The sequence below is a fragment of the Centroberyx gerrardi genome, chromosome 13, assembly GCF_048128805.1.
Source record: "Centroberyx gerrardi isolate f3 chromosome 13, fCenGer3.hap1.cur.20231027, whole genome shotgun sequence".
Taxonomy (NCBI): Eukaryota; Metazoa; Chordata; class Actinopteri; order Beryciformes; family Berycidae; genus Centroberyx; species Centroberyx gerrardi.
In genome coordinates, this window is record NC_136009.1 from 19,030,391 (window position 1) to 19,044,206 (window position 13,816).

Sequence of the window (13,816 nt, forward strand, 5' to 3'; positions counted from 1 at the left end):
GCAGGTGCTCATGAGCCATCAAACAGAGGAAAGAACTCTCTGTCATCATGTAATCAACTCCAGTATGACTCTTTCCCCCCCAAGTCATGCACTTCCCATGCATGAATACCATAGCAAACTTTAGAAAATTAAATTATAGAAATTTTCAAAGAGATTAAAAGGAAATATCACAAAAGTCTTTCTCAATCACAAATATTTCACCTGCACTAGTCTCTAGTTTATTTCTTTAATTTAAAGGATGTCTATTAGCCATCAGAGTCAAGTAGTCTTCATGGGGTCTTCACAAAACAGACTTTAGAGCTATAAAATATATAAGTTATAAAAACAATTCTACATTGTTATTACATAGTACATTTATTTATTAAAAACCAAAACAAAACACGGACTGAATTCCATCTCTTTCTCTCTAAGATGAACCTGCCAAGTTTCTGAACAGGCCCAGAGGTCCCATGGGAATGACATCGTCCCTCAAAGGAGACCTTGAGCTGAGCTGCGAGGTGTCTCCTGCCAGCGGGGTTGTCGTGTGGAAGAAAGATCAGGTGGAGGTCATTGAGGACCAAAGAACTTCCATCATCTCAAAAGGGACTCAAAGGAAACTCATCATCAAGAATGCCAAGAAAAGTGACGAAGGACACTACTCCTGTGAGACAGCAGCGGACAAAGTCACATTCCAGGTCAAGATAAAAGGTAAGAATATGATGCTTTTGCATGACATAGAATGGCCCTACTCAGCACTTCACTTTGTGCATCACAGATACAAAATTTATGAAACCGTATTTTTCTAACAGAAACCCAAGCCCTAGCTGCCTTCTCCAACAAGGAGTCAGTCCAGAAGGAGGTGAAAGCTACTCTCTCCCAGAAAGCCACTCTGAGTTGCGACGTTTCTGATAGCAAAACAGAGGTGAAGTGGTACAAAGATGGAAAGCTGTTGATATCCAGCAAGATGATATACTCGGAGACAAAAGGCAAGACTCGTCAGCTGGTGATTGAAAAGGTGGAGAGGAACGATGCTGGAGAGTATACCTGCGAAGCCGGAGGGGAGAAGCTGGTCTTTAAGATACTTGTTTCAGGTAGGACTGATCAATTGATCAGCTATATGGATATAATTCTTGCCTGTGATTGGCTTCAGTTGCTGGAGAGACTTTCAGGAAGTTATGCCTGATGTTACAAGTGAATGCACTGTAGCTATGAAGGTGGTAGATTAAGGTCTTGGAGAACGTTAGTAACCACACATTTCTCCGTACATTCTTTGTACATTCCATTTTTTGATGCAGGACCTATTTTGTGATTCTGAATACCTCACAAACAAGATGAGTTGAGGTTTGCCTGACATAGTAATAGTTTAAATGTTGAACTTTTTAGAATCCTTATATTATGCCCTTTGTGTTGTGATTAATTTCAGTGCTGCACAGAGCAGTGGTGTTTTCTAATGTGTTACAATTTCGCTTGTATTACTTTACATTAAATCCACATTGCTGGGCTGAGTATATTCTTCTGCCTATTTATTTATTTATTTATTTATTTATTTATTTATTTATTTATTTATTTATTTATTTGTTTATTTGATAGGGACAGAGCACGTTGATAAACATCAGTATAAAAATACAAGATGTAAACATAGCAAAAATGCTAATTTACATCCGTAGTCCCTATGATAGTAGCCTATCAAGCTTCTCTTGCCAATGAATATGTTAATTATTCCGTACCCCTAATATACAGTATTAAGAATACATGATTTCCTGAGGCAGCTCTGCTGTGCATTTGCTCCCTTCCATTGTGCTTCCAGCTGTTGGTGTTTGATCTTAAACTGCACTCACAGCACCACTGTGATTCTCACTGACTTTATCCTCAGAGGCCCAATCTGCCTTCTTCAACATGGAGTCGGTCCAGAAGGAGGTGAAAGCTACTCTCTCCCAAAAAGCCACTCTGAGCTGTGAGGTTTCCGATATCAAGACGGAGGTGAAGTGGTACAAGGATGGCAAGCTGCTGACTTCCAGCAGGACGGTTCATACAGAGTCAAAGGGCAAGAGTCGTCAGCTGGTGATAGACAGCGTGGAGAAGAAGGATGCTGGAGAGTACATCTGTGAGGCTGGGACAGAGAAGCTGGTCTTTAAAATGCAGGTGACAGGTAAGGGAGAGTAGATTTCATTCATTCTATTCTCTTTACTTACTGGGTGCTCATCAGTAATGAAGCTTCAGGTGTGTTTGTCCACACTCAGTCAGTCTCAGTCATCTAGTGCAGCATGTCATGGTGGAATTTTGTTCCAATAATATACTGTAATATATAGTAAATGTAAGTCAAATACAAATACAAATACAAGGATGACGCAAAGGAACATTTTAAATTGTTCATTTGGTTTTAGAATTGTACAGTATTGTTTATGTTTGTGGCTTATGTGGACACCAGAGTTGCCCATTTGCGCTATGTATCTATTGCCGTTCAATAGTAGATTTTATCAGGGGTCTGTATCATCCACCTTGCCATCCTGTTTGCCTAGCCTTGTTTGTGCTTTTAGTGTATAGCTCTGGATAAAAGATTTATGATACCACTGTGCACATCGATTGTTGTTGCACTAGAAATTCAGTGTCTCTCCTCCAATAAGTCTGTCCAGAAGATGTAAAATGATCTGTGCCTGTATAGGTATCTCCGCATGGCTGAATATATTCTCGATAACTGATGTGCTTCAGACACCTCTGTTGTCCACTACTCCACAGTTGGTTCAGTCTGGTTCATCCTTCTTTTGATGTTTTGCTCTGAATGAATCACACCTGATACTTTCCCCTCCATGACTCCCCCATCAGAGGCCCAGTCTGCCTTCTCCAACAAGGAGTCTGTCCAGAAGGAGGTGAAAGCTACTCTCTCCCAGAAAGCCACTCTGAGCTGTGAGGTTTCTGATATGAAGACAGAGGTGAAGTGGTACAAGGATGGCAAGCTGCTGACTTCCAGCAGGACGATTCATACAGAGTCAAAGGGCAAGAGTCGTCAGCTGGTGATAGACAGCGTGGAGAAGAAGGATGCTGGAGAGTACATCTGTGAGGCTGGGACCGAGAAGCTGGTCTTTAAGATGCAGGTGGCAGGTAGGTGGCAACTGGCTTGCTGACTTCCTGTTGATTGAGATGCATAGCAGATGTTGTAGATGTTGTTAGTAACACGTAAATGAACAAGTATAAAGTTGCATTTTCCGCAGGATATGAAATGTGAAGTTGTAAAGCAACCCACAGATTGACACATTTTAGAAAATGCATTCTGAAAAAAAACCCTAAAACAAACATACTTCAGTGAACAAAACGTCATCTTCATTGTCTATCTAGGCTCTGTTTCTATTTTTCTTTTTTCTTTATAATGGACTGAATTTGGCTTCCTTGCCACGATGCTTGCCTAGTCCACAACAGTGTCTGATATTGAAGAATCCAGTCTGCGCTTGATGTCTCACCCTTTCATGGTTACCTCCATAGACACCAAGGCCCAGTCTGCATTCTTCAACAAAGACTCAGTCCAGATGGAGGTGAAAGCTACTCTCTCCCAGAAAGCCACTCTGAGCTGTGAGGTTTCTGATGCCAAGACAGAGGTGAAATGGTTCAAGGATGGCAAGCTGCTGACTTCAAGTAGAACACTTCACATGGAGACAAAGGGCAAGAGTCGTCAGCTGGTGATAGACAGCGTGGAGAAGAAGGATGCTGGAGAGTACATCTGTGAGGCTGGGACTGAGAAGCTGGTCTTTAAAGTACAGGTGGAAGGTATGGAGAATGCAGTACATACAATATGTCTAATAAATACCAAAAAATGAGTGTATTGAGTTATAACTGCACTGGTTACCCATTGGCCATTGGTTGGTGTTTCAAATCTCAAATCACTGTTAAATAACTTGCAGCATTTTCCCTTTCAGGACATAGTTTGTAAAACACACAGTCCAGATGCATTTTAGTTGAAACACAGTTTTGTTGACTGACTCATACAATGGTAATTGCATTGCAATACATATACAGTATAGAAATTTAAATAGGGACAGTACCCCCTAGTGTAATAACAAAACAAAAAACAGAAATATGTATAAAAACTAAGGCTTATTACATATACCAAGAAACAACTGTGTGATCATTTTCACATTATTTCCTAATTATTGAGATTGCCACAAATGAGGAAAAAGTGGGTTACTTATAACATGTTTTCCAGTTTAGTTTTTTATTAGGAGATAGGAAAATAACCTTTTACTTGTGGAAAACTGCTGGATATTTTGTCTTATTTTTTCTGTTTTGGAAAATGTTACTTCGACACCATCTGCAGGTTTCTTTGTGGAATGTCCTGTTTGTGTCTGTAGTCTTGCTGCTTAGACTGTTCAATCAAAAGTGGTGTTACAGAGAGGGAATAATGAAATTAGCTGCATTATTGGTTGCATCTGGGGTTTGTCTAAATTTGATATCAGTTATGGGATATTTGCCAAGCTCTGCGGCTTAAGCTTTTATAGGACAATATTGACTTGTTTTCTTGTGTTGAGATTATCTGAATGCTTTGGGTTTCTTTGTTTGTGTGCACTACTGTGCTTCAGAGTCAGACTTTCTTGTAGTATTTGATTTGCTGAGGCAGCTCTGGTGTATGGGGATTCGTTGTTTGTCAGGTCTTGTGCAGTGTTTTGGTCTTTCACTCTGAATGAATCATTTTTGACGTCTCCATTGTGCACCTTTGTGGCTACCTCCAGACGCCCGATCTGCTTTCTTCAACAAAGAGTCGGTCCAGAGGGAAGTGAAAGCTGCTCTCTCCCAGAAAGCCACTCTGAGCTGTGAGGTTTCTGATTCCAAGACAGAGGTGAAGTGGTACAAGGATGGCAAGCTGCTGACTTCCAGCAGGACAGTCCATGCAGAGTCAAAGGGCAAGAGTCGTCAGCTGGTGGTAGACAGCGTGGAGAAGAAGGATGCTGGAGAGTACATCTGTGAGGCTGGGACTGAGAAGCTGGTCTTTAAAGTACAGGTAGAAGGTAGGCGGCATCTGTGAGTTCACTTTATCTTTGTGGATTGCTGCTGTTTTGGGGATTTATGTCTGTCTATGTATGTCTATGCAGCAATTTAAAAAATTGTTGAAGTGGATTTTTGCAAATTGTTTTTGTCTAGATTGTGAATTATTTAATCAGTGGTTCTCAGTGGGTTTCAGTTCATGGCTGTAAAGGTGCTGTGTAATGCCTACCTCATTTGGATGTGCATTGATAGAGTTTATGACTCTATGCTCTGCATCTGTTTAGCTTTATGTTTGTCCAGTCCATCCAAACTAGTGTCTATGCTGTGGTTTTAGTGTCCATTCCGTTTTTTATGGGTGATTATAACGCTGCTAAAACCCTCCCCAGTTACCTCTACAGAAATCCAGGCCAAATCTGCTTTCTTCAACAAGGAGTCAGTGCAGAGGGAGGTGAAAGCTACTCTCTCGCAGAAAGCCACTCTCAGCTGTGAGGTAGCTGATACAAAGACAGAGGTGAAATGGTACAAGGATGGCAAGCTGCTGACTTCCAGCAGAGCAGTTCACATGGAGTCAAAGGGCAAGAGTCGTCAGCTGGTGATAGACAGCGTGGAGAAGAAGGATGCTGGAGAGTACATCTGTGAGGTCGGAACTGAGAAATTGGCGTTTACAGTACAGGTGACAGGTATGGGGATGTCCCTTGGAATGCTTTCTCTCACAGGACTGTGATTTGTGCAAATTTTGTTCAAGTCTATATGTCTGCCTGTCTTGTGCATGACAACAACAGAATATTTAAGTGAAATAGAGGGAAATTGAAAAGCAACTGCAGTGGAGGATGTGAATGTTTATGATATAGTTGGTTTTGCTTAGATGTTGTTTTCTGTTAATTTGAGAATGTTATAGTATGTTGCCGGCATCATACATATTTGTGGTTATTTGTTTTTTTTTTTTAGATGTTTTAGTTACATAACTGCACGGTGCTGTTTGCTGCTCTTGGCTATACTGTATATATATTGGTCTTCCCTTTTTGATCTGTGTTAATGGCTTGATGTTGTACTTGGCTCTCCTGGTTATATTTTGGCCTGCATTGTTTTGCTACTTGGTGGTGTGATGAATTGTGTCTAAATGAAGGGGTTACATTGCCATCACACACTTCCATTATTACCTCTGCAGAAATCCAAGCCAAGTCTGCCTTCTCCAACAAGGACTCTGTCCAGAAGGAGGTGAAAGCTACTCTCTCCCAGAAAGCCACTCTGAGCTGTGAAGTTTCTGATATCAAGACGGAGGTGAAGTGGTACAAGGATGGCAAGCTGCTGACTTCCAGCAGGACGATTCATACAGAGTCAAAGGGCAAGAGCCGTCAGCTGGTGATAGACAGCGTGGAGAAGAAGGATGCTGGAGAGTACATCTGTGAGGCTGGGACAGAGAAGCTGGTCTTTAAGATGCAGGTGGCAGGTAGGAAAAATATGGTGCGGCTGGCCTTTGCTAGAGTGTATGTAAATGTGCATTAGATATATGTGCAGAATTCAGCTTTATGTATTGGCTTTATCAAATTAATGTAATTGTTGTCATTTGAGTTTTTCTGCAGGACTATTTAATTTGTCTTTTTGTTGTTCTTATCTATTACTATTGTTACTGTTGAAAAGCTTTTGCTCTTTGCATGCTTTACAGTGTTACTGATGTGTTTACACTTAGTTACAGCATATGATAGCTGTCATTATAAGCAGTCTATCAAAAAGAGTATATTACAAGATAAAAGACTAATTACAGATGCTATATATAACATTTCCCCATGCATATATTGCTGTAAAACTAGTTGTGGATGTCACATTCTAATGATAGCAAAAAATATGACTGTCGCTGTTATAAACAGAAGCTGTAATTGTCTGCTCAGTGCTATCAGTTGGCACAATATGGGGGTTCATGGGCTTGATTCTCTGGAAAATTAGAAGGAAGACTATTAAGATATGTATCAAAAGCATTGGGAAGTAGAAATAATGAAATATGACAGTAAAAAGCAGCTTGATGGTCTATCATAACTCATTTCACTTTGAAGATCTTACAAAAAAACTACATATGGTACCTTTGAATCAGAAATAATTCTGAAATTGAATATTATTCTGGTGCCACTTGGCAAATATGTCATCTTCTCAACAGAAGCCCCAGCTGCCTTCTCCAACAAGGAGTCGGTCCAGAGGGAGGTGAAAGCTGCTCTCTCCCAGAGAGCCACTCTGAGCTGTGAGGTTTCTGATATCAAGACGGAGGTGAAGTGGTACAAGGATGGCAAGCTGCTGACTTCCAGCAAGGCAGTCCACATGGAGTCAAAGGGCAAGAGTCGTCAGCTGGTGATAGAAAAGATGGAGAAGAAAGATGCTGGAGAATACACCTGTGAGGTTGGAACAGACAAGCTGGTGTTCAGGCTGCAGATGGCAGGTAAAATATCATTGAATTTTTTGCCTTTTTTAACTTGATTAATTCTCTGCACAAAGCACTGTAAACATTTTCTTTCTTCTCTATAGATTCAGCTGCCAAGTTCCAGAAGAAGTCTGTCAAGGATACATGTATTGTTCAAGCAAGTGAGAAGATCGTTTTGACCACTGAGCTGACCACAGAGAGTGCGAGTGTGAAGTGGTGTAGGGATGGTGTGGAGCTCAAGGAGGGCAGCAAGTATGAGATGAAAAAAGACGGCCTTTCTCGTACCCTGATAGTAAAATCCACCGAAGCCAAAGACAGTGGAACATACTCCTGTCACACTGCTGATGACAAACTGGAGTTCAAAGTTCAGGTCAAAGGTTAGTCAGTTTTTCTATGAATTTTAAAGGAATGTTTTAGTGTTGAGAGAATTTACATTTTGTATAGATATACACTCACCGGCCACTTCATTAGGTACACCTTACTAATACTGGGTAGGTATCAGCTTTCAGCTCAGTGTCAACCGGCTACCAAAGTGACATCCGCCTCAAGGTTGGACGTGTTGCATTCTGAGATGCTTTTCTGCTCACCACAGTTGTAAAGAGGTTATCTGAGTTACTGTTGCCTTTCTCTCAGCTCGAACCAGTCTGGCCATTCTCCTCTGACCTCTGCCATCAACAAGGCATTTTCGCCCAGAGAACTGCCGCTCACTGGATATTTTCTCTTTTTCGGACCATTCTCTGTAAACCCTAGAGATGGTTGTGCGTGAAAATCCCAGTAGATCAGCAGTTTCTGAATTACTCAAACCAGCCCGTCTGGCACCAACAACCATGCCACGTTCAAAGTCCCTTAAATCACCTTTCTTCCCCATTCTGATGCTTGGTTTGAACTTCAGCAGATCGTCTTGACCATGTCTACATGCCTAAATGCATTGAGTTGCTGCCACGTGATTGGCTGATTAGATATTTGTGTTAACAAGCAGTTGAACAGATGTACCTAATGAAGTGGCAGGTGAGTGTATATCGCTGCAGATGCCTAATTTTCTGATGTCTAAATTCCGTGTTTCCATTTAGATTTACCTTTGAAGTTTGTGGTGCCTTTGAAGTCTGTTGCCATGGAGTTGGGTGGCACACTTAGCCTGATGTGTGAACTAAACCAAGCCTCAGGGGATGTTGTTTGGCACCGTGATGGTCGTGAGATTAAACCTGGTGGCAGGTTCTGTATTAGCACAGAAGGTGCTAAGCGGGTCCTTGCCGTGACTGGCATGACTAAGGAAGACGAGGGAGAATACAGCTGTGAATGTACAAATGACAAGACCTCTGCTAAAGTCTCCTCAAAAGGTAACTAAATATTTCATTATACTTGAAATCCATGACAAGCCATTCTGAATGCTCCCTACAGGGAATTTATAAAAGAAACGGTCAAACATGCACAGTGTTAAAATTGTCACATTATTCTTTTATATCAGTCCAGTTCATTTGATGTCATTCTTTTCTTTCAGCACCCAGACTAGTGAGGCTGACTGCCAAACTGAACAATGTGGCTGCAGTGGAGGGAAAAGATGCCATTTTTAAGTGCTCTGTCACCCCGGCAGACGTCAATGTTAAATGGTTCCGCAACAACATACCCATCACTGCTGGGCCTAAGTATAAGATTGAGCATGGTGGCAACAGCCACTCACTCACCATCACCTCTGTTACCCAGGAGGATGCTGGGGAGATCAGCGTTGACGCAGAAGGCAAAGGCTGCAAAGCTACTCTGCAAGTGCAACGTAAGAACACGCATTTAATGTGAAGAAATATGTTTCTGTGAACGCGTATTGTAATTACATTTCATTCTCTTTCTGAAACATCCTTTGTGCCTCCATCAGAGATGCCTGTGACATTTAAGAAGAAGCTAGAAAACCTGACAGTGGAGGAGCAGAGTGAAGTGAAGCTGGAGGTGGAGCTCAGTAAGCCATCAGCTGAAGTCAGGTGGATGAAGAACAGTGTAGTGCTGCAGCCTACAGGAAATATGGAGATTCGGGTAGATGGAGCCAAGCAGAGTCTGGTCTTCAGGAGTGTGACTTACGCTGACCGTGGCTTCTACTCCTGTGAAACTCTGGATGACAAGACCCAGGCCAAGCTCACTGTGGAGAGTAAGACTGATCCCAATTTTCAAGTTTTTATTGCAAGTGTACAATATTCAAGCACATACCTTAGCCCTAGAAAGAGCATTTAATTATCCGGTAATGTGCACCTGTTTGGATTCACAGTTTGATTTATAAGCTTAGTCATGCATGTAAACTTAACACACTCAAACCTTCCCTCCTCCCTTCAGTGAGGAAGATACAGGTAGTGAAGGGCCTGACAGAAACCAAGGCTCACGAGACGGAGACAGTAACTCTTGAGGTAGAACTGAGCCAGGCTGATGTCGAAGGCTCCTGGACCAGGGACGGGGCCAAGATGAGGACAGGGACAAACTGCCGCATCACAGCTCTTGGAAAGAAGCACGCCCTTACGCTGTCCCAACTCAAGATGGAGGATGCAGGAACAATTGCGTTCCAAGCAGAGGGTGTCCATACTTCTGGCAAACTAATTGTCACAGGTATGATTTTCATTCAGCAATGATCCGTTAAACTGAGTTTCTTAGTTACTGGGTTGCTGTAGCTTGTGTTTGTGAATTTTTTGATGAACGTGCGTTGGTTTTACAGAACCTCCTGCTATGATCTCTAAGCCCATCCTGGATGTCAGTGTCCCAGAGAAAGAGAAGGTCACTTTTGAATGTGAAGTGTCCCGAACCAACGCAGACGTTAAGTGGTTCAAGGTGAGAAATCATAAGTAGTGTCAGAATATACGCTGCGTAGTGACAGAATAAGATAGCCACTGTGCAGTTTGAACTGGCAGAAAAAGGCATGCAGTATATACAGTACATACGTCACCTCTGAAAGACAATTTCTCTGCAGGGTGATGTGGAGCTGAAACCAACAAAGAATCTTGGCATCCACTCCCTGGGCCGAAAGCGCACTCTGGTCATCCACAAATGTACACCTGAAGATCAAGGCACCTACATCTGTCGCACTGCTGATGATAACACCTCAGCCAAGCTCTCCATTCATGGTAATTCTAAATTATTGATCATGTCATATAGGAAAAATTCAATCAGTTGGTACTGTTAATTTTGGTACACTAGTATGCCTATTTCCAATGTTTCACATACAATATTCACAATAGAAACATCATGCAAGAAGCTTAAGAATATTTTCCCCACAGCCAGAGAGATTAAGTTTGTTAAGAAGCTGGAGGATGTGGAGGTGATGGAGAAAGAAAGTGCTGCATTTGTCTGTGAGCTCTCACATGATGAGGTGGACTTCCAGTGGTACAAAGGGAGTACCAAACTCAAAGTCAGTGACAACATCAAGATGAGACAAGAGGGTGAGGCCACAATTAATAAATTAATGTCATTCAAATGCATTTATGTAATGTTATAGAAATTACATTAATAATTCTTTATCAGTGATGACTCTGTCTATAATAACGTTCTGTTCTCTATTTCCGAACCTAGGCAGAACATATGTGCTGCTGTTTAAGTCTGTGACCCCAGAAGATATGGGTGAGATTAAATTTACATCTGAGAAAATCTCTTCAACTGCGAAACTAAAAGTGAAAGGTAAACAAATCCCGACCATTCTGTGTGGCTTTATATCATATAGTGCATTATACAAATCAGTGTCTGTCCACCAAAGTATGATACAGCAACACATTTATATTTGAGATAGCAATAATGAAAACACAGTGTGCTGAAATTACATAACAACTGATATATTATTCTATGGATTACTTAACTATTATGTGACAATGTTCAGATGCAGGTTGCAAATGGATTATCTCTAATCATCATGACTAAAGTGGTCAGAAAGTTGCCAAGGATTACTTGCTTATGCACAACTGAAATCACAATCATTTTCAAATGTTGATAAAATTAGGACCAATTAGGCTACTCTAAACTGATTATTAGGCTGTATGCAGATTCTGGTGGCATGCAACCTGATAATCCAAATCCTGGTTCATTGTATTTCAAATAAACTTAAATCAACATTTAACCTAGACTAGTGACCGGGTTAAATGTTGTGTAAATGTCTGTAATCAGACTGAAGTCAAAGAGAATGGTTTCTTGCTTAAAAAAAAAAAAAAAAAAATCGATGCAACATTCTGACAACTTTTCAGTCAGGTGAGGTAGAAAATCTAGTTGCAGCTTTCATTTACATTGTCATAGGTTCAGGCATGTATGGCTCATTGAGACCTGATGGCAAAGGGAAAACAACTCTTTCTGTTTTCCAACTATTATTTCTTAGCATTAGCTGATGTTCAGGATTGTTTTCCTGGGTATTGTCATCGCTTCCTTTCTTGATTGAATGTTGTTAAGGTCCTGTGTATCGGCGTCCACAGAGAACACATCGTTAGTCAATTGTTTTTTGCTAATTGGGTTCATTTGAGGCTTTGCTGCAGCATGCTTGTTGTTCGTGTCCCCTTTTAGACAGGAATCAACTTAATTGGATGGAAAAAGGCTCAGGATTATACCGTCAAGAATAAGTGCAAGTACTTAAATAAACTTGTCTTAGACAGATTGTTTTGGCTCTCATCCTCAAAGTGTGATGTTTTCATTGGACAATTCAGTAACAAGTACTAAAAAAAACAGTGTAGCTGTTTAGAGCCTCAAACTTTTTAGAAACTGGTATTGAAGGAGAAATCACTCCTATTTCTTTTGAGAAGCCACAGGGAGCCACTGTAACACAGTACACAATAAATCCACACAATATAAGGATCCCATTTTGGGGATACAGTCTGTGATTCTGAATCATGCTGAGCCAGGGCTTCACTTCAGGACATCATGTTCCACGCATAAAAAAGACATGGCACTCCTACAGGTGAAGGTTTGAGCGCATATCCAAGAGATGCTTCCACTGCGGAGTGACTGTGAACTGCATTGGTGTCGAACAATCATCCATGTCAGCTTCGAGAGGAGGGTTAGTTAGGGTTAGGTTAGTTTTCTCCCAAATGTCGTTCTATTGCCTCTAGTCCCACCTGGTGGTGAAAGTGGCTTTACAAAGTCTTGTTTTGAGGAATTTAATTTTATCTTGTGCATTTCTGTTGCCTTTGATAGTGGAGTAAAAATATTTTTGGTTTTGTGTTAGCTCTACTGTGATGTAGTCTGAAACTTATAAGTTTAATTTGCTTGTTGACCTGCGGTAAGACTGGGTTAGGTTTACTGGCCTGTGGTAGGACTTGGTTTGCTGTTCTGGGGTGTTTGGATGGTAATCAATTATATATGAGTATTAGGGATTCCTCTAGAAGTATGAGGTCTATGAATCAAACAAAAAATACAAAATTTCAGCAGTCTAATGGATGATGAGATGAAAGATGATGGTAGAGGCATTCACTCCCTGCATAATTGTTTTCTATGACTCATTAAATAGCATACTTTGTTAACACTTTACCATATGTTGCTCAACATTATGTACAGTATATGTAAAGATTTTTAAAACTACTCTACAACACAATATGTTATTACTTTTTAATGAATAACTATTGTGTTTTGATTTAATTGATTGCTTTGTAACTTTTATGAAATTACATTGTGTTCTTCCCTAATTCTAAGTCACTGTTCATGCTGTATGTAATCAAACAGCAATTGACGAAACATATACAACAACATTTTTTTATACTGATTACAGCTAAAAAAACAATCATATTTACAGCCATACAGTAATTCCTACTTAATGCAATGTGTCATTACAACATGCCTGCCACCTGCTTTAGCTTTTGCAGACAATATGTTAGAAGTGATGGTTTTTAGGCCCATTTGCTATGGCTATAGCATGATGTAGTTCTGAGCTTTGTCTTTTCTATAGGGCGCTTAGGCAAGGGCTTTGGCAAGGCCTTGGCATTAATAGCACCTTTGTGGCATACATGATGGTTTTGTACTGATAAGCTGTTGTTGTTGCTGTAGAGCTGCCTGTGAAGTTTGTGAAGAGACTCAGGGATAAGATAGCGATGTATAAGCATCGTGGTCATCTTGAATGCCAAGTGTCACGCGCCAGTGCGAAGGTGAGGTGGTACAAGAACAAGACGGAGATCAAGCCCAGCACGAAGTACGAGATCAAGAGTGAAGATGTGTACCGAAAACTCACCATCAACGATGTGGGCTCAGGGGACGAAGACACGTACACCTGTGACGCCACTGATGACAAGACATCCTGTAAACTGCTTGTGGAAGGTAACAGGGTGGAAGATGTCAAAGGTTTATTGTAAACCATGGTGTCAGGTTTAGCTAACTTGTATTTATATGGTCAATTATAGGGCATCTATATGACTATATAAATACATTTGCCATCAACAATGCCATCAGACTGCTAGTCAATAAGGTATCTATCTATCTGTCTGTCTGTCTGCCTGTCTGTCTGTCTGTCTGTCTATCTAT

The 13,816-nt window shown here is 41.0% G+C and overlaps 1 protein-coding gene across 1 annotated transcript in view; it reads left to right on the forward strand.

Moving 5' to 3' along the window:
* obscnb (obscurin, cytoskeletal calmodulin and titin-interacting RhoGEF b) overlaps positions 1-13,816 on the forward strand; it is a 67,701-nt gene that overhangs the window by 6,322 nt on the left and 47,563 nt on the right. Inside the window, exons 8-24 of the mRNA XM_071926472.2 lie at positions 412-687; positions 789-1,070; positions 2,101-2,106; positions 2,803-3,078; positions 4,698-4,973; positions 6,119-6,400; positions 7,103-7,378; positions 7,465-7,737; positions 8,431-8,697; positions 8,859-9,128; positions 9,228-9,494; positions 9,677-9,943; positions 10,050-10,162; positions 10,302-10,455; positions 10,609-10,770; positions 10,901-11,005; positions 13,346-13,612. Of these exons, the coding sequence (XP_071782573.2) occupies positions 412-687; positions 789-1,070; positions 2,101-2,106; positions 2,803-3,078; positions 4,698-4,973; positions 6,119-6,400; positions 7,103-7,378; positions 7,465-7,737; positions 8,431-8,697; positions 8,859-9,128; positions 9,228-9,494; positions 9,677-9,943; positions 10,050-10,162; positions 10,302-10,455; positions 10,609-10,770; positions 10,901-11,005; positions 13,346-13,612 (3,819 nt within the window). The remainder of the gene's footprint in view (positions 1-411; positions 688-788; positions 1,071-2,100; positions 2,107-2,802; positions 3,079-4,697; positions 4,974-6,118; positions 6,401-7,102; positions 7,379-7,464; positions 7,738-8,430; positions 8,698-8,858; positions 9,129-9,227; positions 9,495-9,676; positions 9,944-10,049; positions 10,163-10,301; positions 10,456-10,608; positions 10,771-10,900; positions 11,006-13,345; positions 13,613-13,816) is intronic.